This window comes from Buteo buteo, chromosome 8 (genome assembly GCF_964188355.1).
Source record: "Buteo buteo chromosome 8, bButBut1.hap1.1, whole genome shotgun sequence".
Taxonomy (NCBI): Eukaryota; Metazoa; Chordata; class Aves; order Accipitriformes; family Accipitridae; genus Buteo; species Buteo buteo.
The window spans coordinates 45,292,460-45,317,261 of NC_134178.1; the positions used below are offsets into that span (position 1 = coordinate 45,292,460).

The 24,802-nt window shown below is 37.3% G+C and overlaps 1 protein-coding gene across 1 annotated transcript in view; it reads right to left on the bottom strand.

Annotated features, from left to right (window-relative positions):
- SPAG17 (sperm associated antigen 17) overlaps positions 1–24,802 on the bottom strand; it is a 99,569-nt gene that overhangs the window by 31,323 nt on the left and 43,444 nt on the right. Inside the window, exons 17-26 of the mRNA XM_075034474.1 lie at positions 23,240–23,394; positions 18,790–18,974; positions 17,034–17,128; positions 15,488–15,721; positions 14,164–14,275; positions 13,476–13,604; positions 11,408–11,521; positions 7,170–7,378; positions 2,919–3,039; positions 655–1,028 (exon numbers count right to left, since the gene is read on the bottom strand). Of these exons, the coding sequence (XP_074890575.1) occupies positions 655–1,028; positions 2,919–3,039; positions 7,170–7,378; positions 11,408–11,521; positions 13,476–13,604; positions 14,164–14,275; positions 15,488–15,721; positions 17,034–17,128; positions 18,790–18,974; positions 23,240–23,394 (1,728 nt within the window). The remainder of the gene's footprint in view (positions 1–654; positions 1,029–2,918; positions 3,040–7,169; positions 7,379–11,407; positions 11,522–13,475; positions 13,605–14,163; positions 14,276–15,487; positions 15,722–17,033; positions 17,129–18,789; positions 18,975–23,239; positions 23,395–24,802) is intronic.

Genomic DNA, 24,802 nt, shown 5'->3' on the forward strand with positions numbered 1-24,802 from the left:
TGACAGTTTCCGAGTCAAAACAGATGACTCCTCTTTTCACCTGTTTGCGAACTACACATACAGTCTTACACTTTAAAAAGATAGTTGCTTGTAGATTGATTACAGTATCTGCAAAGTTGGTATCTAGCCTATAGCACCTAAAAGGAACCAGAACTCCAGACAACCTAAATATGTGTAAACAAGGAAGGTACTTAGGAATATAAAGTCTTTTTGATGAAAATTTAGGATACCTAAAGGTGTCTGCAGGATTGAAGAACAATTCAAGTCCTTTCTGGATCCCATATGTCTGTTCAGATGACTGAAAAAATATATGGATGCTTTTCTGTTGCCAAAAATACCCAAAGCCCAGCTAATCCACACTTCAGGTGTTTATGTCCAGGAATGCAGTTCTCAAAACCACATTCAGCTATTTCCTAAACTCAAAGTTGCCTAAAATCTTCACGTGCCTGAAGTTTTCATCATTTAATCTCCCTATGTGCCTTAAGTTCTGATTCTGAACAAAGCCAAGAGCATTTTAGTCTTGACATGGCCACATAACTCAGTGGTTAGTTAACTCCATCTACAAACTGGACACTTCTCTATCTCAGTTGACAAGCACAAGTTCAAGTGTAATCACACGTGCAGGTTGCTTTCAATGAATTCTACTAAACATACCTGGGTAGATCCATCCATCATGTACTTTATGACAGTTCCTTGACTGGTGATGACTCTTGACACCTCTTGTTCTGTTTGCCTTGCCACAGATGTATAGAGATGAGAGTTCTTTACCTTTTGGGGATAACTCTGTCTAACCACAATATCCGGAGTAGGCTGCTCGGCCTGTTCTCTTTTGGTGTCTTCATGCTTTATTTCACCTTCTGTAAACTCATGTTCCTTCTCTCCACTTTCCATAACCTCTTCCTCTTTTGCTTTATTTGTTTTGGCCTCACCTTTTTCAAACTCCTCTTCCTTGGCTTCATCTGTTTCAGCCTCCCTCTTTTTTACCACCTCTTTCATAGCTTCAGCTGTAGTGGCTTCACCTTTCAAATCTGAAAACAAATTCTGAATTAATTAATACTGCGTAGCACACATTCAAACAGTGTTAAACCCCCAGCATCATGGTGTCTATAGGAGGTATACAAATTTAGGTGAGTAAGGCTAACCCTCCCTGGCTTCCTCTGTAATCTGCAGAGTAAGGGACAGACTCTGTTTTTCAGAGTAGAGACCCCATTGCTGGAGTTTTTCAAGGTGCAATTGGACAGGGTGCTGGATAATCTCATCTAGGCTCCCTTTCCCACAAAAGATTGGACCAGATGATCTTTCTAGGTCCCTTCCAACCTGGGCTGTTCAATGATTCTATGATTTTGAAATGAAAAGGAGAGAGATGTCCAAGAAGAAAAATGAGGGAAGCTTTTACTAGCAATTCAGGTCTATGTGGCCAAAAAAAATAAATCAAGACATTCCTGTCTCACATGTTTATAAATTTGTGCTGGATCCTTGTGTACCAAACTATATTTATTAATGCTATTTGATACAAATTTCTGATTTTTTTAATTAATTTATATATACTGGGCTTACGACTTGGCTGGTTTGTAAGAGATATGTTGTTTCATCAGTTGCCAGGATGACAAATAATTCTGCTGGTTTTTATGCAACAGCTCACACATAGGATGTGTTGGAATTACTGCTAGCATGTACTTGGTGTGTGTAATAAATCTGGTTTATTCCTGGATGTGGCACCTCTGCAGCTAGCTGTGCTGACCTATTGTCACATACTCAGTATCTCCAGTACAGCCTGGGCTGGACAGATTTGTTGTACATAGGTATTAATTGAAATCTGTGCGTGGCTCTTTTTAAAATTGACCCGATGACAACAACAAAATTCACATTTGTCTGCTTCAAAACCTAATGGCATGACTACAAAACCCTGAGATTTACAGTATGCAAAGATGAACCTCATGCTGGTTTTCAAAAACACTGGGAAATGGAATCATTGCAGAAGGATACATCAGGCACAGAAACTTTTAAGTATCTATATAACCCATAACAATAAGGGCAAAAAGGTTTATTATGACCATTTTCTCTATATGTACTGGATGGCATAAACCGAAGGACTTACATGAAATAATTCCTGTCTGAAATTGATCATATCTTTTAGAAAGGCAACAAAAACCCGATTGTAAAATATCCAGTAGCAGAGAGGCCATCACAGTGTGGGTTAGTTTTACTAATCATTCTTACCATTAAAAAATGAGTATAACTTAAATCTTTTCATTTTCAAGCCCTGAAATCTGTAATACTTTTGTATACTGTGTTTACAAGCTATCACCAAAATTCTGTTTTCTTGTACTTCCAGACTGGCACCAGTCACACCTTTGACCTGTATTTTGGTAACTAAATTGAGTTCTCTGCTGACATGAGCTCACTATAAGATACATCTTTCAATGCTTTAATAATTCCTGTCACTCTTCCCTGAATCATTCAAAATATGAACATCTTGTCTTGTGAATTTAAGAACAATACATACGATTCCAAAGGAGGTGCGCGTACAGGTAACATATCTTCCTGTTGTCACTCAAGATTCCTCAATATATATGCATTTATGAATTGAATTTACTAATTTTTCTTTAGCATTCCAATATACATGCATATTCAACTGATTATCCAACATGACTCCCAAGTGCTTTTTAGGGTTGCTGCTTCTCTGCCCCCAATCTGTTACGTCCAACAACTTGCAATTCTAGATTTTACATTTTTGAATTAAAAGACATTATTTATGTTGCAAATACTATTAAATAGACATTATGACAGACTTAGCAATCTGAGACATTAAAAAAATTCATATTGTTACATCTAAACCCACCAAGGCAGAAATAATTTTCTTCTGTAATTTTAACTTCTTTTAAATTCCTTACTTTGCAGTGGCTCAGAAAACTAACCTCCAAAACTTTCACCAAGGAAAGTTAATACTAGTCCATTGGGACAGGAGACGTTCAAACTTGGGAAAGCACGAGCATTTGACATCACTTGTGTTTGGGAAGCTGATTCTTCCATTTCCATCTACAAAACAAAATGTGAATTAGTTTTATTCCACATTTTAAAAGAATACAGAAAAAAAATAGATTACAGATGTCAGTTGTAACAAGACATTTGAAAAAAAAAAGTACTTTCTACTACTCATTTTTAACATTTTGAGAATTTATGGATTCTGAAGTGGAAACATTAGCTTACCTTCTTTGACTACACTATATTCTTTCATTCCTCTTTGTTAACCCTTGAAGAACAACCCTTCCTAACCATTCATTTTGCTGAGTCATTACGCTATCTTGTGCACAGTGTCAAGATGAGATGACAATAAACAGATAATGTGAAGCAGAGGAGCATGAAATAATTCTTGAAGTTGCACATCAGTTATTTTACTTATAACCATTAAAAGAATACAAAAGATAAGTAGAGCAGTCTGCTGCAAATGCAGCACTGACTTGAGAAGGAGATAGGGAGGAATGTTTGGGAGTCATGACCTGTAATCCTCTTTGCACTGCTCTGTAGTGGAAACTGTTTTGATGACTAGAAAAGATGAGGTTGACCTAAGGAATGTCAAAAGACCCTGGAACATTTGGAAAAAATACAGCAATGGACCCTTTGATGTCATCCCCCCCCCCAAATTATGTGACAATGAACTACACTATGCCTGTAGTCACAAGGTGAATACAGTTTTGGGTTGCAGACAGAGGTAACAGAGAGAACTTGTCCTGGTATTACCCCATATTCTTGATTTTTAGGAGTAGAAATATAGGGAAATATTGGCAGATGTTTTGCCACCTGTTTTTCAGCATAAAGTAAGCTGTACATTTTATGGTTACATTACATCATATTACTGGGTAATTAAGGCTACTCTCAATACCCTAAGATTGCAGTCACAGGATCATGGGGTAGAAGTCACAGAATAGGGCAGAAGGAACCCTCAGTTGTCATCTACTTATCCCTAATGGTAAAAAAATAGAATCAAGTATACCTATATCAGTAGAGAAAACTGTTAATGTAACCAATTCTAAAAATTTCCAGGGCTAGAGGTTTCCTGGCAAACTATTCCAGTGCTTTACCTTGATTAACCTTACTGACATTTTCCTATTGGTTAGCCTGAATCTCTCTTGCAGAAAATTAGTTTACTTCTAATTATTTCTTCTGATTATATGGGCTAGCATAAGAGATGATGGTGTCCCTTTAGCTCTTTACAGAAGGGTATTCTGTCTCTCAACTCTAGATCACACCAACCCAAACCAAGCCTTTTAATCTTTCCCCACAGGTCAAGTTTTCTAGACCTCTGATCCTTCTCAGTGCTTTCCTTAAAACTCACCAGTGCGGCCCATATTTTTCTTGCAGTGCAGTACCCATAACTGGACACAGTACTTCAAACGAGGCCCTACCAGCCCTGAACGGAAAATAACTTCACAGATTTAGCAGGCTATACTCCTCTTTATTCACTTCAATGTCGTCTTTGCCCTTCTCACAGCAAGATGGCATCGTTGACTTATGTATAGCTTGTGATCCATTGCAACTCAGACCTTTCTCTGTAGAACTGCTACTGACAGAACTGTTACCCATTCTGTAGATATATATTGATTATTCATATGTAACTGTAGAACCTAGCACTTATTCTTACTGAATTGCATCCCATTTTACAGACCATGTCCATGTGAATTTGTCAAGTTCGCTTCGGATTGTAATCCTGTCCTCCAAAATACTTGCAGACTCACACAGTTAGGTGCTGCATGCACTAATATGGATATTCTCTGTCTGAAGACATTCTAAACCAAATAGTAAAACGCTTTCTGGAAGAAGAGGAGGAATTTAGATGTCCTCCTGACAGAATTTTAATGGTAGGAATATTTGTTTGTATAGGCTTCATTTGTGCCACACAATTGCTGTATGTTATGCTGAGTGCTGTTTGACAACTCCCTACACCACTTTCTGTGCTCATGCTCTTTAAATACCTAACTAAATTTGTTGAAATTAGGTCAGCAGGACTTTCTGTGGGTATGGACAGAACCCCTGTTGAAACAAGAGCCACAGCACTACTTCATCCACTAGGTATCACAGAAGCAGCATAGGTATATCGTGTTTAGAGAGTCTTCCAAGGCTATTTTTACAACTCTCAAGTATGTGTTCACTCTTGTCTTTCTTATTACTCTCTCCTCTCAGTTGCTTTGTAATGGAAGCTATCTCCTGTTTCTAATAAACCTGCACTGCATTTAACCCTCCATTTCCATATTGCCCAATCTACCTCTTTGAACAGTTCAGCCCAGCTCTGTCAAAAGAATTATGATCTCCATTCAACCTCCCTTGCCAAGGGAGCTGAGAAGATAACTCACAAGCCTCTGATGAGGGCATAGCAAGTGTGATTTTGAGAGAAGTGGCCAAAAGTAACCAGAGTAGAGAAAAAAATGGTTTTCCAAGACATAGTTCTGAAAAAGAAACGTTCAGATCTTTAGACCAGAAGGTGGTGAACCTTTTCAGGGAAGTGCCCTAGAAAATGGTAGCAAGAACTGAAGTAGAGTTTCATGAAATGCCTCTGGAATTGGAAGCCACCACAGTTGGATGAACTACTATTAATTTTCCATGGAGAAATTCTGAGGAACAGGACAAAAGAGAAAACAGTGCAGTAAAAGATGGCAGACCTGGTGCCACTCATGTTCTTTACATATCACCCACCAGCCTATGGAAGAAGCAGAACATAAGAGGGAGAAGAACCAGCAGTTCTTTCTTCATCATTTCAGCCATACTTGATTAAAGATGGAACCAAGTAGGAGGGAAATATAAAAAAAACACACTGCTATATGCTTCAAATAATTTTGCAGTTAGTCTGGAAAGATATTAAGAACCACACTTAACAAGCACATTATCTAGATATGCTACTTTTTTGTAACTTGATCAGGTTAAAAAGGATAGCTTTTTATCATAACTGCCATTAAAGTATTATCCCAGACAGTGTATTTTAGAGCATTAGCGTTACATGAAACTGTTTATGGACCTCACTGCTTTGTGTTCTGATTATGCCTACATTGAGAAGACTGTCCTTTCCTAAACTGAAGGTTGTAACTAAATTGGTTCTCAGCACTATTCATGTTCATTTCTGTCCTTCTCTCAGAGTTTGTTTTGTATTTTAATTGTGTCCGTTTCTGGGACACTGCTGGCTGGAGAAAACAGTGTCAAAAAAGAAAAGACGTTAAATCATCTCAAATAGAAAACTCTTGCATCCTCTTCCACCACCCTGCTAATATTGCCTCCCATACTTCTTTGAGAACTTTTCATGTAACTCATACTCTGGCTGATCTGTGAGATCACTGGACCAAACAAACCTCCTGTGGTTGCCTACAGTATTCTGCCAATAGTTAGCTAATGACCTGAAATAATCTAGGCTAGTAATTTTGCAGAGGGGAGCTGTGACCCATTCCTGAACTGATATGGCCTCCCCTGCTCATGTTTTAATGCCAAAAAGCTTCTCATAGAGCTCTGTGGAAGGTGTTCAAGATTAAATGCTGTGCATTTCTGAGGCACATGATCCTGTAATTCCTGTATTACTCTGTGCTAAGTATTCCATAATAGAAATTCAGAATCTGCTTTTGAAATGTCATCCATCCTTTCCAAAGACCTGTCCTGTGATAGAAGTACTTCAGTTACAGGCAAAAGTCACTTCCTCAAGTTGCTGGTCCCTGGCCCATGATCAGCTGGAAAGACCAAACTGCAGAGCAAGCTTTTGCAAAACTGTCTCCACTAATTTACCAGTTGGTTAGACCTCCCAATACAGGTTTTGGAAAGCACAGAAAAGTTCTCCTACTTGGGTTAAACTAAAAATTAATTTCTAGAGCAGTTCTAGTCACTGAGATATTAATAATATAACTGGTGTAACCGTAAAGCCAAAATTGACAAAAGTATGTGGACCATGGAAGACACACTGCTCTACATCATGGAGTTATAAAGGCTAGCTTCATTAGCAGCTGCCAGTATATACATCTGAGAACAACTAGAAGAGTAAAACATATCCTTAGAAGCACCATAAATTGTTAGGAATTTGTTAAGGCACAGCTCAAAGCCCTCTGAGAATATATGCTTCTGTTACATAAGTTTATGTATTTGAGTTTTTTGTTTGTTTCTTTTCTGTCTTCACTGGATAATGTCTATTCTCTCACCTTTCCTTCTTCTTGCTTTACTGGGTCATCAGATGGTGGAGGGCCTATTTTGCCATGGCTTGCTTTTGTAGATGACAAAGATTTTCCTGATTTTTGTTTGACGGACTTCTCTTTTTTTCCTGAAGCTGATGTAACAGGAGAAATTATGGTCGGAATATGAACAGAAGGGACATCCAGAATTCTTGCTAAGACAGGATCTGGTTTATCATCTAAGGAAGGGAAAAGCAATATTTTAAATGCAATTAAGTTTCATAAATGTAGATGGCCACATTTTATTTTTTAACAATATTTTGTACACTAAATTTTACCTTTGAAATAATAACCTCAGTGTGGAAGTTTATTATTTCACATAGAGGGACTGAATATATGAAATTATTTAGAAAATCTTTCCATAGACTGACTACTCATCAGCCTAAAAGGCATCTTGAAACTATTGTTTCCCACAAGTCGTCACGTGCCTCTTCAAAATAGAAAATACATTTTTTTTTAAATTCTTTTTTACCTCCAGAATACTTAGATAGGTAGACACATTTTGAGTCTAGTATCTAGGAAATGATCACTGTTGTTATGCTTTATCATGGGCTGATCCAGCATGGACCAACTCCAGCAGTTTTGCACTACATAACTCTATTTTGCTGTAATGATTCAGAAAGATTCTGATGATCTAGACTTGCTAAGACTCTCCCAATTCTCAAAGGCCAAGCATTAGGGCAGCCTGTTAAGCATGTTGACAGGAAGTAGTCAAGTTGCCTTCCAAAACAGTTTCTTCAAAATAAAATTAATACAAACTAAGATTTCCTGTAAAACATTTCTGTTTCAATGAACTGACACTTCTCTTTAGTCAGAAAAACCCAGCCAGCTCTAACCTTAACACTTTTTTGAAAGACTTTTTTAATCATCTTTTCTTGCTTGACAGCAGCCTAAGTCCTAAACCTACAACTCATGAAATCACACCTTGTTTCCCATCCAGACAATTTAAGAAATTGAATTATTGTTTGTTTTGGAGAACTCATTACCTCCGATGAAGCAACTTATTATCCACATCTTAACCATACCCATATAGATGAGAACTGAAAATGCCAGTGAGAAAAACATGATGATTTCAGAAACCACCTTTTGAAAACTTTTTAAAAATAAAGCAAGCTTGATATGCTTAGTAGTTTCTATGAAGTATGAAGTTTAATGACAAGTCAGTCATTTGAAGAACTTCTTTAGGAAGACTTCCAAAAATCCTTGTTTTTGTTTTGGTAAAATTAGGTTTTAATTCTGCTTCTTCCAATAAACAATATTATTTAATGGGAAAATTGATACATCAGGCAAAGAAAAGTTAAATAACTTATTGACGAATTGCAACCCAGATCACACTCAGAAGAAGAAGGAAAGAAAAGCATCTAGAAGCATGCTAATAGAACCATTCTGGTGTGAGATCGTAGTATTTTCTGTAATGTAGGTGAAGCGTTAGTATATTTTTGGCTGAAAAAGATAAAAGGTAGGCCTAAGTGCTACTATGTCCACTGTTTCCAGAAAGGTTTTGGCATAGATGGTTTTAGCTCTGCAGATAAGGAAATGCAGAGGCCACCTTCAAGTTCTAAACTACTAGAAAGGCTGCCTGCATGTTCATTTGCCTTACAGATGATTCCGGATGGCAACTGCGAAGATGACCCAAAATTTAAGACTCTCTGGCTAGAAGAAACTATTAGGTCATCTAGTGATAAATTCCTATTTAGGAGTCCATGGATAACAAGCCTTCGATCTCAGTTTTTATCTTGGTGCCAGCATGAGGGAAACACAGAGATATCTGAATATATCCATGACCTTTAGCCTGAAAGGGAAATTTAGGTCCCCACAAAGATTTTTGAAATCCTCATTTTCATTAGCTGATGCATGCCTGATGCATGAGAACGTGATGCTTTGTTAGCTGGCTCTGCTTTCATGTACTGAAATTTGTGCTGCATGGCTTTTACAGATTATTGGAAGTCTGAGAAAAGGGGAAAAAAAATCTGTTTTATTTGTAATATGCTAGAGAGAAATTCTCAGCTAATTATATAAAATAGGAAAGGTTAAAATTCTCCATGGGGTCCATTCTGATACACATTTATTAGACAGCATGGCCATGGAATAAACAAGTAGAAGTATCCATCTCCAGGTGGATGGTGAGAAGAAACAGCTAATAAACTTTGACAGAGCTAGGGCTCCACAGGGAAGTAGGACAGCCAAAAAGAAGGCAACTGTCCAATAAAACCATTAGTGAATGTAATCTGTCTTGTCAGGTGAGTATAAATACCCACGTGAACACTACAAACTGGGTATAAGCAAGATCTTATATATAGTGAGGGGAGCTATCCTTCACAGCTACCCATGCTCTGAAGTGCAGCATGCTCAGTTTCAGATGACACTACTTTCTAGAGTGCTGAATTTAGGAATAGAAGCTGTTATAGGCTCTTGACCTCTAACAAAATTTCACCTACCCCTTTACACTGGTTGCCCTGAAAAATGAGAACATAGTGTCTCAGGGTAACAATGAAAAAGAGTAGATTGTTGAGACTGAGGGAAAGCGTCTTCAGAAATCTTGAGAGAGATGGGCAATTCCAGAGGACTGTCAGATTAAGGAAGGTTTCCTTCCTCCTGCACACACAGGCAGATTTCTAGCACTTGGGAGTTATACTCTCATAATTTTGTCAAGGCACAAAGAGCAAGTGCAAAGGTTCTGTAATACCCAGAGGTGAAAGCCCCATGGGTGCTCAAGTAGTGCCAGATTCACAAAGAGATGAGGAGCTTACTTCTAAGCCTGGCTGTAAGGTGTAGGCATAAGCAAGTGTGAAATTAGATTTCGGTCATGCTAGAGAAAACAAATAATATTTCAAAACTTAAACAAATATTAACATTTAACCAAGAAATAAAAAAGATGCATAAAGCTGGCAAACTCCCTGATGCCTTTTTTCATCTTAGCTTCCCTAAAAGGAAGATGGAAGAGAGAAAATGAGAAAAACAATAAGAAAAATGAGAATTAGAGAGGTTCCAGAAAGTTATTTCAGTAATGCAGGGAAAACGAGTAATGTGCACCCAATTTAACCAATCAGTGGAGAGAAACTGCGGATTACATGGCATACCATTCTACGTTAGGGATACATGGCATATGAGAATAGTCTAAGCCAGAATATTTCTCATCAGAATTTTTCTGAGCACTTAGGATACAAACACCCACAAAGGGAATTAGACATAAGCAAGTGATTGTAGAAAAACTGCAAACAACCAAAGAATGCCAGTCAGCAGCACTGCACTAAAGCTCAACATGGCAAGGATTATTCTAATGTAGAATAGGGTGCTTATGGTAGATGTGAAAAAGCCTGAACACCACAGCTGACATGTAGGTGTTTAATTGGACATGTCTCTCTTTTATGCCAAAACACAAGTTTTCACAGTCCACTACATTGTGAGTGCTCTCTCAGCCCAAGTTTAAGAAGGCCTTTTTTAGTAATTAATTTGTAAAATGTATTTGAATAATTAAAACTGAGCGTATAGTTGAATGGTTTACCACAGTCCACACAAAGATGCATTCAATTAAATGTTTTCATATTTTAAGAGCTGAAAAATGCTGGGTTTATTTTCTGATCAGAGGAGGGTTTCACTTTTATCCGTATGATGGTTTCAGTGGCCTTTCAAATGTAATGGAAACAAAAAGCTCTTGGTAAAAGCAGACGCTATTTTCACTGTGGTTTTGTGAAGCAATTGCTTCCAGTTGGTGAATGTGTTTATTGAAAGGCTGAGAGAAATCCCTCATTATGGCTGCACAACTGTAACCTAAAGTCCAATTCCTAATGTAAAATGAAAGTTCCATAATCACCTATATAAGTTTACAAAAATATTATTTCTTGGAAAACCAAGAAGACTCCTCAGCAAATCACATTTTCCTTGGCTCAAATTAATTGGCTGATTTTGCTGGGCTACTTAATAACAATACTTGCAAGTTTCTCCCTGCACTGCTCTGTTTTCAGAGCAAGTAAAAAAGCATGGAGACCTCCCTCCATTTTGAAATTTGAATCATAGAATATTCTTGACAATGTAATCTCATCTCGAGCCTTGCTGAAAATACCCCACCATGTAGTAACAGCTGCTGAGAAAGGCAGAATTGCATGCAAGAAATTATTGGGTTAAGTAGTGTATGAAGTAAAAAAGAAAAAAAAAAAAAGAATTCCCCCTATGGTTCTCAAATATCCTCTTTTATTTGCTTACTTTACCTGCTGTCTTCCCTGTAGGTCCATAATAGCTCAGGGACAGCTGGATTCCATTTTCCAAGGTGGCTGAAAAAGATCCAAACTTGCTCACAGCTTTCTTTCGATTTTTCAATTTTCCTTTAAAAAAAAAATTGAATGAATTTTAAAGATAGGAACATACACCACAACCACCTGAACAGCAAACCAATGACTGGTGAGAATAGTGGCACCTCAGTGTGGATGACTAACCTGTAAAATAGATTAATATAGGACTGGGAAAACTTTATCATTCCATTCATAGGGTAGTTATAATAGTCACTTTTGTGTAATGTAGCTGTGATTTTTCATTTAGAAATTGCATTCTAATTAGATAGGTGTGTAAAAACAGGTTTAATAGCAACAACTAGTGAAAAGTCTTTGTGAATTTAAACAGCAAAAGAACCTAGTTCTGGAGTCAAGGACCCTTGTTTCTGTTCCTTACTTGGCTGACAAGAATGCTGAACTGCTCACTCCTATCACGTGTGGCCTATGCACTAATAAAGTCACTGTCTCTCAGCTACTGTCACAGGGACCATACCTCGAGGAGAAAGTAAAAGGAAGGAGAAAAAATTGAGAAATTAGATCTGGCGCTTGTGAAAGTGGATCAGGAGACAAGCTCACTTCGAGGTGCAGGACAAGATGTCATGCGATGAGTATGTCATCCTTGAAAACCACAGGAGCTATGCAAGGCAACACCTCCAAGACAGTGACACTGGATACTGCCTTGCATCTAATTCACCTCCTACTGCCTTAAAGAAACGTTCTGCTGGTTAGAGGAAATCCTTGGGATTTCCAGTATGGGGAACAGCTTCTTAAAACTGTGAGGAGCAGCACAGAAGACAAGAAAAGAAGGTTAAGGCAGGTACCCAACACCCAGCCATCTCCCAGTTCTCTCATCAGCAAGGCACACATTTGAGACCTCGTCTCCTCCTATTTACTGTCTGTCATTGCAATGTTCATTGGTGACTACCATGTGCAGAATGCTGTTTTGCCACTTTGACTGCATTAAAAGCTTACTGTCGTATCATTCAGCCACTGGCAAGTGGATTGATTCTTCTCTTCCCTACTGCCTTTCTATAAGGTACTCCTGCTTACACAGGAGGAAAGCCTCCCACTCATGCCAAGCAAATACAACGTGCCTCAGCTGCTAGCACACTGGTGATTAAAATTATCATTTGGCAGGCCCCAGAATGATACAGGTCTACTTTCAGAAGGGCAGACAAGAAACATCTCATCTGTGGAAGGGATGCAAATTTTCTATTCAGACATCCTACAGTTACATCACTGGTGGCAGCTGAAGCCAAGGAGAGGAGCAAGAGCAGGATGCTTTTCAATAGTGATGAAGATTAAAAGAGCTAACACACCTACCAAAAGTTATACTTATCCAATACTCTTCGGTTCAGTGAGAGCAATTCCATAGCGCTTTTGCCGAACATGCATGCAAATTGTTACAGACTGGCTTTCTTCCTGGAAATGCTCTTGCCTGGGTTCAGAAAGGATTTGGATTCCGTGCTTTCTGAGCGTTAGTAACATGTCAACCAGCAGTAGAAGTTACTGAACTGCAGAAAGATCTGTTTCCACAGCAAAGGTCTTGAGGAGGCACTAATGCTATGGTTATCTGACCCACAAAAGGAGGTCCAGTTCAAAGGGGGAAATCTTCCCTTTCAAGGGCAGACATTTATTCTGGTCAGAGTGGACATGATTCAGTTTGCATCTTCTTAGGCTTTCCCAGGCCACATTAAGATCTGAGGGGGCCTTCCAATAAAGACTCTTTTCTTAAGGAATGGTGACTCTTTTCATTGATTTCCTTGCTTTGGAAAAGAGACTGGTTTACACCTGTTGACCTTTACTGTACTTCTACATCTTGGTAAGCGCTCTCTACATAGTGCTTAAGTCAGACAACTGGATTTTTACTTCTATTTACAGAACACTGATCTTATTTACCCTCTGCCGTTAGTAGGAACTTATTTTCTGTTAGTTGATAAGGTTTGCATCCAATTACTAAATATGTCAGACTAGTAATTCTTTATATTAGTGATGTCAGCCCACTAACCTGATCCAGTTTTCTGTTCTTCATTAATTTCTTGCACTTCGATTTCTTTTAAGTTCTTCTTGGGGTCTGTGATATGAATGAAGAAATTGTGGTTGTCTTTTATCACTTTCACCTTTACCAAAGTTAGACCTGCAAAGCAACGGAATACTATTATTACTCCCACTAGGCTTGAGAACTGCCCTGCACCCAAAGAAACCCCTGCACCTACAACTATAAAGCACACAAAAAAGAAAATTGCTCAGAAGTGGACTGAATTGCTTAGTAGTAGATCAAGAAGACAAAATTATTAGCTGAGTTTAGACTAAATATTCAAAAACTTCCTGACAATTGGATCTGAGAGGCTGCAGAATAACCCTGTTGCTTAGATATTTTGCATTTGACTGGACAAATTATTGGAACATGCATTCTTGAAATATCATGCATTGGTTGCCATTTAACAGATAAATATAAACTGATTTTTCTCCATTTCTAATTTTCTGGTACTTTATTTATCTATCAGTTGTTAACACACTACGTGAAAATGTAAACATTAGAAGTGATAGAGGCTAATATGGAATTACATAGTACTCTCACAATGTCTTTAACTGAATTTCTACCACTGAGACATGAAAAAGCATTTATGGATTAAGAAGCTATGCCATCAGTTAGTAACTGGGTCAAAACAAAGTCTAAAGAATTAAAGAATCACCTTTTACAAACTCTATCTTCTCTACTTGAATCTGTCCTCCATCACATGGGAAAAGATATTGACTAGTTCCTGATACTTGAATGACATCCTCCCCTGTATTGTAGCCAAGAAACTGGAAAAATAAGTTTTAGGTTATGCGTAAATGAGAAAGGCAGAAGCCATGAAAGAGGTAAATGAAGGACAGATCACCAGGATCCCACTGTTGTGGTCAACTTTTTTTGCTTAGATATTTAACTAATGTAATAACAACTTTAGCAAATACATAGCATGCTATTGTCATATCCAAATAATTTCTCAGTTACTAACTGAAGTAACTTGTTACACATGAGAGCAGAATCTGGTCCTTCAGTGGTATGAAGCCATTACTGAAACTGAAGAGTAGCAAGTAGACTGGTGGCTTAACATATAATGGCAGGGAAAGAAAAATTCTGGCCAAATACAAAGAGACAAAGTACAACGTCATGGGATCAGATAAAGGACAGATAAAGATTCAGCTTTCCACCCTCTAGATTTTGGAATTCGGACACTGTAAATCTGATGCTTAGATTGCTGTGCCTTCCAAAGAGCCAAAAATTCACAAAAATTAGGTGATTATACTCAAGTAAGTTCAGACTGAAATGCTATATATCTCTGAGTTTGAAGTCTGTACCCAAGCAAGTTTAGACAAAAATATATTGACCTATGCAAGTTTTGGATGCAAGGTTTAGACTGCAAATACAAAGCAGTGCAAACTGCCTAAAAACTGTTTAGACAAAACTAGTGAAGAGTTCCCTCTGTAAGAAATACCCCTCTGTTAGTGTAACAGGCAGAATAACTTCTATTAGGGCATTCCAAGAATATGTATTTTGAAATGGGAAATGGAAGAAACAGTGAACTCCTTTTACTTGATTTCCAACGTGAGCAGCCAAAACTTCAACTAGGTCTAGCAGTCCCTGAATACGGGAGTTGGAACAGGTCTTTATGTTCCCCTTTCCTACCCTCTCCCTTGAAAATCACATTTTTTAGGCAAAATTCAGCCCATAAACATATTTTCCATGGGCACAAAAACATGATCAACTTATCTTTGTGTTCATGTCATATATACTAAACCCATGCAAGTTAATTAAATAGTCTTGTGTAGGATAATCTTAAACATCAGAAACTGCTTTCCAAAACTTTTAGGAACAGATCTGCTGCTAAAATGATAGAGTTAAACAAGACATAGTTAGGCTTAATTTGCCTTGAACTCCCAATTTCACAATGGATAATAGCTTTGCTGTAATCTTGACTCTATAGATAAATAGTTAGCACTTTCCTAATGTGGTGCAATAATACGACTCCTTACCTTATAAACTTTCTCAGAATGTGGTTCTGGGATGCTGGGATCCTCCTCAAGTTCAGGGGCTTTTGCTGGCTCATCTTCAAACTTCTCTTTGGAAGATTTCTTGTTGGAACCTTTACTTTCTTCGTGTATTATCTCCTGTCCTTTCTTTTTACCTCCTAAATTTTCTTTTTTTCCTTTTTTTTCTTCCTTAAGTTGTTCTTCCTCTAGTAATCGGACTTGCTCCTCCTTCCAAGCCTACATTAAACATTAGGAATTCAAAAGACTGTAGTTCTCTGTATTATAAGATATTTCATATATGTATGCTGAAAAGAGTACAAGTAAACAAACTCAAAGGAACCAATGTTCTAAGTCACTCTAAGACATGCTTTCCAAACTTGTCTACAGTTTTACAATATTGCACACTATATTTTGCATAAAATTACTGACTCATTCAATCCACAGGACCAGTCACTCTTGACCGCAGTAGACATATCACATGATTATTTGTATCTTACACATTCAGTCATAACAGGATTATTTTGTTGTGCACTCTTCCACAATGTTTATCACCAAATCAGAATGCATCACTGGTATTAATTTATTCCCCAAATGCAACTGTGAGATAAAATGATTGTATTCTTCTACAGAAAAAGGAATGCGGTATCAATGCCAGAATTATCAACTTGTATCAGGAAGACATCCGAGATTTTCTGGAGTATTTAGGGCTTTGTAGCACTTTATGTTCTAAGCATACCAAAGCACAAGCACTTCTCTGGAAGAAATGGTAAGCATGCACAGTTACAAGTTAGACATTAGCCTAACTTGAGCCGTGCCAGCTCAAGCTGAGTACCCAGGAATTGGTTAGCACCATTTCATATCTACATTTCAGTATCAGTGCTTTAAGTGCAGAGCTTTACACAGTACAAGATGAGACATACTATGTCTGCGAGAAGTCAAAAAAAGCAGGGGAGTACAACATCAGTTAAGTTAGATTTGTGCAGATTAATTGGTAGTGCCAATGGTAAGACTTAAAAACCATGTGCTTAACTCCTACCTCAGCCAGAAACTTACTGTGTGAACCTAGGCAGGTCAATTCATCTGTAGTGCATGACCATGGTCTGCATCTATAAAATGGGACTCTCTGTCATAAGGAACTCTGAGGTACCATACTTAGATTCCTTAATTTCAAAGAGCTGTAGATAGTGAAAGTAGGAGTTGGGTACATAAGCACTTCCATGAATCTGGATCTTATGTTTTCATAGCTTTATAATGAGAAAACTTCAACGAGAAGTAGGATATTATCCATAACTCTCATTTCCTAGTACTGCAATTATAAATTGCTTTTGGAATATCTAGTCTAACTCCAAACAGTCTTCCCTTAAGAAAATAACATAACTGAATCAATAAGGAATAAATTAAAGAAAACAAGAAATAAAGTATACAAGAAACAGCCAAGAGCAGAAAAACTAAGAGGACTGAGTCAAGCCTATGTAAGAACGAAGGCTTACCTTCCTGGGAAAGCAGTGTTAATTAGTCCATTTCAGAAACATACATATTTTTGCCTTACCTTTAGAGAACCTTCTCTGACAAAAGGACTTTTTTCATTGTTGGATTGAGATTCTGGAATGGTCTCCATTACGCTCTCAGGTCCTGATGTGCTGCCTTTGAGAAATGAAAGGGGAATAAATGAGGTTATAAATATATGAGAATTGAATAATTTTAAAAAATGGAAAAATAAAAATAATAGAAACGTAAGTAAATAGAAAAATATATATTTGAAAGTAGTAAAAGTATAAAAGTAGAATAAAGAAAATGTTAAAGTTTTTTAGAGATAAAATAGAAAGTCTGTTCAGGTTAGAAGAAACTTATCTGACAACTAGGATTACTTGATAGTCATAACTGGGAAACAAATATGCTAAACAACATATCGACATATTTAAAGACTGACACTCTGCTTCTTGCTGTTGAAGGCTTTGCTCCTGCCACAAGTTTTTTTTTTATGCAGATGAGCAATGCTGAATAAACAATAAGCAGTATTTATTATTTTTGCTACTATCACTGTTCCAGAATTCAGATCCAGTGCTTTAACCAGTTCACCAAACGCTAGAACAAGTTCAATACCAGAGTCGTAGATATTAGAAACTTTCAAGACAAAAAATGTGAATAAATGCTGTCTGATCCTTCGAACCTTCACTAAAGAAGCACTTACCATATCCCCTGTTTAATATTAGGGCTTTATAGCATCTATGACTCATGAAAAGGGTCTCTCTCTAGGTGTGTGGTTTTATATCATACTTGGATACCCAATATTTACCTGCCAGAAAAGATGAATTCAAGTACACTACCAGAAAGTTCTAGTTAAATTACTTTGCATTAAAAAGTAGAAATTGCAGTGTGGGTTACAGCAGTGCCAGTGAAATCAAAATCACCTCTAGACACTGTTTCCCACCTGCACATCCCACCTAGAGGTTAACTTCTATCAGCAAGTGAACTTCTCCATGAATCTTATCTGTCATGAGGCACCACATGGGCAAGATTCTATCTAGCTCCTGTGACAGCTACATAGGTACAAATTATGATTTAGAAGTCGTAACTGTCCTTTTGGTTTTCAAACTATAATCAGATGTGTTAATTGGGTTGAGGACTAACATTCCTATTTTTGTAAGTGCTAATTGCTAGTACTAGAAGGCTTCAAAGTGCATTCTCAAAGAAGGTGAACAAAGCAAAGGCTGAATATCAATAAATCATTGTTAATACCATTTAAATACAAAAATTGACAATTTGGACAAAAGTTCTCTTTTGTCAAAAGGGGTTTTCAGATTTTGCTGCCTGCTCAACAGTTACTGTATGAACTGCTTACAATTCTCACTACCCAAAATGTTGCTTATAATTAAAGTTTGCTCTACAGTCTACTCAATTCCAGTTTCCAGTTTTAGCTTCTAGCCCACAGCTTCTGTCTTCCAGCCTTTATCCTGCCTTTTTAAAAAGGAATTTTCCTGAACCGTGTTGCCAACTTTAACTACTGCTCATCTCTTCATATGTTCAGTCATCTAAACAGAGATTCGTATTTGTATGTAATCCTTAAAACACAGCTATTGTAAATGTAAACTGACATTAAATGTCTCAGTTTTCAGAACAGAAGATGATGCAGAATATTTAAATGTGTGCATTTAATTAATTTCAAAACATATTTATGTCTATACAGATAACAAAACAAGGTTACCCTATAAAAAACATATGCGCAATTCTGCTCTGAACAGGCTTAGGTCTCAGCACTCAACATGAAAAATGAATTTTCTAGGATAAAACAAAAAGATACCCACTTTCAGCTTTCTTAGGGAAGCCAGTTTTTTTGACAGCACATGCAGACAATTCAGAAGGTCCTTCTGCCATGGCTTTTTTCAGTTTAAGAGACTCTATTTCCTTAGCCATCTTCTCTTCTTGGTATTTGACTTCTTCCTCTTTCACCCAGTCTTCAATTGAGTTGGCCACCAGCTCGAGATAGCTCCTGAAAAGCACAACATTCCTTTATTTACCATAATACAGTTTTCACTAATATGATTTCAGGTCAAACAAGATCACTTGGCTTCTCAGTTTCTTATACAAATATTATTCTATAACCTTTGAGAGAAGGCTTGCATTTGACAGGGTTTCTCTCAGTTTTTACAGGAGCTGGTGCTTTTGCCTGGCTGGTATTTGTTTAATGTATCTTACACTTCGGATTTTGGTTATCCTTTCTGCAAAGGGATATTAGAAACTTGTCTTCCAGAGAACATCTGCTCCCAAAGAAAATCCAGAAAGTCAGAAAACAGAGACATTCAGTTTAAGAAAGTTTCAGGCTCATTCTCCTCCTTACTGTGTTACCACCAGGATAACTTATTTTCTGAGTTGCCCTTGATTGATATTGTCTTTTAGAATACACTTCATTTGTTCGTTCAGCAACTGAGGTGTTATTTTATTTAATTTCTAGCTTTTCTTTATCGGTGTGACAAGCAAGGTGTTTGGAAATTGTCATCCAAATCCAGATTAGAGAATCAGTGCAATGTAGCCTGGCATACAATTGTTAATTGTAAATATTCTTAATAAGTTGAAGTGAGCACTGAATGACAAACTGATCCAGAGTTTGCAGCTGGTATCTGTAGTTGCATTGTCTCATCTTCCAAAAGTGTCTGAAGTGACTGCTAAAATAGTTCATTGTGAACAACTGCTTCCAAGGTAGGACAAAGCATGGATGTCTTATATGCAGTTGCCATTCAACCCCTTGTTTGGAGTGTTACAATAATTCTTTAAACTAAACTTCTTCATGTGTGCAAAACTACAAGGGGCTTTTAAAGAATGCACGAGATTCAGTTGTTGTGTCTTCATAATGTTTTGCAATTATAAGTTCAAGATGATTCAATTGTATTCAAAAGCTCTGTATGCATTACAGTTTTGGGTTGTGAACATGTAGACAGCACAACCAATTGTTGACCTCATGACAGTTTTAAAGTTCTTATTGCAGCATTACATTATACATCCAAGAGAATTAATATGTAGGCTATTTACACAGATTAGAGATATTTAAAGTTCAGGTACAGCTTCCAGATACAAAAGTCCCTCCCAGCTTCTGCAGTGTAGGTGGAGCCTGCTTTGGGAAACTTGCGTGGAGAAAACTGTTGATCATATACCCAGTGGGGACAAGGTGACTCTGCTTGTATCTGAAGTGTACAAGCTATAAAAACAAAGGTGTTGAAAACAAAAGGCAAAACTAGGCTAGAACCTAGTTGCCAGCACTGGAATAACTTGAAGACAAATATACATTATAAATAAAAAAGAGATTATTCGCATGGAAAATATTTTAGGGCAATGAAACAGTCATTCAAAGTCAAAAATACCCATTCTATTAATATGTATTCTGATGTCACTACTGCCAACGTCTGACTCAGAATCATTTCTCAGAAAGGATTATTCTTTTCCAGTAACTTGTGTAATGTGTTTACTATGAAACAGTAAACAAATGTCATTAAGATTAACTTTGAGCAAAAGAATAGTTTTGAAAATGTCTGAATTCATTTGGCTTCCTGATAAGAGTGGCCACTTATCCTAACCAGAGTTGAAATATTTTATATACACGTATCACCGCAGGTACATGTGCCCATGCCTCTGGATCCACTTAGTGTCATCCATTGGATTTCACATGCAACCTCCTCCTGTCCACCCTTTAAACAGTACAATTCCTGAATTTTTGGGACCTGATCTCCATAGAGAAGATGGAAGGGTAACAGGGATCTCCAGGAGCAAAAGCTGCTGCAACGTAAGAAACTGCATTTCCCCCTTGCATGAGAATTTGCTGTAACAGGACCCACTGTAACCAACTGATTAGCATGTAACAGAAGTATATTGCAGACAGCAACTATGGAACAACCCTACAAAGCAGGTCTGTGGTCTAGAAGATGTCACGATAAAGAAGTAACAAGTAAACACAGGTAGAGAACTCCTAACAGAGAGATAGTCACGCACAGCATCTGTTGTGTATTTGTAATTCTCTTGTGGTGAAAATGTGACTCTTAAATATATCCCCCAAATTAGAATGATAGTAGTTTTAATAAAAGGAAAAATTGTTACTAAACTCATCAGGAGCCAGTTATTTCATACAAAGGTAAAAACTAGTAATAGTACTGCTTAATTAATAAGTAGGGTTTGTGCCTGTTTCTGGTAACTCGGCAGGATCTGAAAGCTAAATTGCAGACAACAGCTTGAAGCACTCCAGGTATTTAAAGACTGTCTTCCACAGAGGTGTTATGTTGCTTGGACACATACACTAGTAAATATTTATGATACTTTGTCTGGAAATCTGAAGTGATCTTTAGCAAAAAGGTTGAATAAGGTCAGAAAACATGCTGATTATTTTGCAGAGAAAAGACAGGTATTGATAGCACATAACAGATACCAAATGAGAGCCCATAGCTCTTCAAAGATGCTAAGCAGCATATATAGCAGTGACATTGAATATTTCTAGGAAACAAGAGCAAAGCCAAACCTTATTGTTAGCCTTTGTACCAGTTTCTTTTAGGAACTCCTTGCTGCTTTGAAACAGAACCTGATGAATTGTCACTGAACAAACATGGTGTGCCCCAAGCAGAAGCTATCTTTAATGTCTAAGCCTTGTTTCCAGCCTATGTGGAAGAGTAAGAAGGAGGAAGCATATTGCATCTTCAACTCAATTATAACGCATCTGCCAGAGAACATGCTTCATTCCTTGTTTGGATGCAAAATTAGCAACTTTTGTTTGCATTGAGAGGTCTTCCCATTTCTCAACTGGCATTGAATTGACTATTTCAATGCCCTTTCAAGGTGACCAGCCAATTTGTTCTACACCAGGCAGCTAAACTGGCACCAGGTGTTTATGTTTAAGCAACTTCAATCAGGCCCTTAAAGTCCAGTGTCCTGCAGAAGAGTAAGAATAGCCTGCAAAGTAAACAGTTCTGGGCTGCAACAGACTTTTGTGTAACAGGCTTTGAGACCACTGACCCTCTGCCTGGGTGTATCTGAATGCAAGACCGATTTACTTGAACACACCATCTTTCACTATCTTTTGGGGAAGATTTCAGCTGTTATATACATATAAAAAAATTGATTGACCAGGCATTTAGTGGGTTTGCCCAAAAACCACAAAACAGCCAGCATTTTCTCCAAGGAACTTTGTGTTTCTGCTGGTAAATCTCTTCTGGCTCTGGTCCCAGTCACTGCTAATCACAACAGCCTCTTTTCATGGCAAATAATTTAAATCTAAGTGCCTGGAAAGCTGAGATGGACTCACACAGAGTTCCTTAACTGAGAGCAAAGATATGAAATACAGTACAAATTTGTCTTCAGGAAGGCACACTTTGCCTATTTGGTATTCAAAGTTGTTCAAATATATAGGTACCAACAAAAGTTTCCATTAAAAGATTCCTATATTCTGATACATGAGGTACTGCACTTAGAAAGGGATGCCTGCAGACAAATTGGGGGTGGGTGGGGGGTGTCCACTAGATAATTTGCTTGAAATTCTATTTGACAAATCAAATCTAATTAATCCATAGAGCACCAGAGTAACATGGTTAAAGATAGCTCAGCTGTCTCTCCGTGGCATTGTAACTTCTTTACATATCATCACATGGACACATATTCTATTTTCAGTCAATTATTTGGAATAGCGGTTGGATCCACATCATCATTTATATTGCTGTTTCAGTGCAAAAATGTATTCCAAAATGAAGAGGTCCACTGACAAAAGCTCTAATAGTGGACACATCAACCACCTGCATGCCTCTAACTGGTGAGCAGATAGTGTCAAGGAATTAAGAAGAATGTGGTATTCTGTGAAAAAATTATTCTAGTATTTTCCCAGTGACACTCGCCCAATTTATGTATACGTATTTGAAAAACCTGATAAGTACATTCTTAGACAGAATTTACCTTTTAAACTCCCTCACCTGAAGTGTCCTCAGCATAATTTTCTTGCTGTGGATATCCCTAATATGACTTTGCGTGTATGTGTGCATTCTATATATTTTTATAGTTTGTGATAAGGAGTCACATACAGTAACTGCATGGTTCTCCTCACTCAGAAAAGCTTTGTCTCAGTAGAATTCTTCTCACATAGCACTGTTTTCCACCTGCATGACTTGCGTTCTCATAAATGTGTTACACCGTGATACCTTTTAATTTCAAAGCTTTGCCCCAAGCATAGCCATGCAGGCTTTAATTTAAAATGACTGTGAATGAGACATGAAAGATAAAATCAATTACCTGAATCCAACATTAGAGTGCAATGCAATATCCCAAGTCTTTTGGCACAAACGATACTGATTCATAGGATTGTGAAGAACCATTAGCAAAGACTTATCTTGGGCATGATAAAAGGAATCAATACATCTATATTCTTGGGATGCAGTATGAAGAACCTGAAAAGGAAAGAAATAAAGGTACGTCCTCCCTGCAGACAGTAGCATACGTACAGATGTTATACAGCACAGTTTTTAGCAAAAGGTGCTTCAGAACTTCACTTTCCTACAAGATGTATGCAAAGCATTTGGATTCCAGCAATATGAAGTGCTTGGGCAGGTGGAAATTGAAACTCCACCGCTATTCATATTAAGAAGAGGCAGTTACTGTGCTCCACTTTCTGAGACTGACCATGAATGGAAAAGTTTGGCTAGATAATACACAAATAAATATAAATATTAAATAAATACTTAAACAAATTTAAATAATACAGTTTTTACATTAATAAATAGTAAATAAAAGCAGAACTATCGTATAGCAGGTAAAAAGAAAACAAATTTACTTTTTTTTGAGCTCAGTTAAGTTTACTTGGTATTTGATTTGCTATACTACAGCCTGTACATCTCTGAGATTTACTGTGTTCTACATTATTCCACTCTGTTCTGTACTGCCCCATCTTTTTCAATGTTTACATTGTCTGCAGGCTGAAACTTATTTTAGTTATAGCTAGAAGAAAGCCTTCTTTTAAACTATTATTTTTACAAAACTATGCAACTGAAGTAAAACAGAAATAATTCCATATCAACAAATATCCTCTTTAAAAATGAAAACCTTAATAACAGCTGGTGTAGAAATTATGTTCAGATGCGATACGTAGTATAAGAAATATTCTTACAAAATGTAATTTTCCATTGCAATAAAAAGTTATTTTCTGTTAGAATTATTTTCCATCAGTATCTTTTGACTAGATTCACTAATCATTGACAGTTCAGTTAGTATTAGCTATTTATGTTGCATAAGAAGGAATTCCCCATGTACTGAAATGTATGACTAGACTTTAAAGTTGTGATACTAACATGGTGTTGAAAAACTCCAAGCAGCCTTTCCTTCATTCATGCATAGCATGTGTCAGGATCAAATAAGAATTGCAGCATATAAAGCTCAAGGCAGCACAGGAACTAATAATCCACTCCTCCCAAGAGAATGCCTACCAATATAAACCATCTACACTTGAACTTATCTTTCACATTTGTCATTCTGTCTTTCTGCAAGATAAGTTTTAGTCTTTAGCTTGCAAGATTTCTATAAATGAAGCTTGTAGCCCTGAAAGGGTGAAGTACCATTACAACAAAATTTTCTATTTGCCCATAAAATATATACTGTACAGGTATTTGCAAAGTATACTTTCACATACGTGCACTAATGAGTCCCATAACTGCCACAGAGGATCAACCCTAAGGGCAAGATCATTTTGTCTCCATCACACTTTTAGCTAAAAGACTCACTACCAAAAAGGACAGCTGCAGTTTGGCCAAACCAGGAAGTAAAAACCCATTACAAACTAAATTTCACACAAGAAACTGAAAA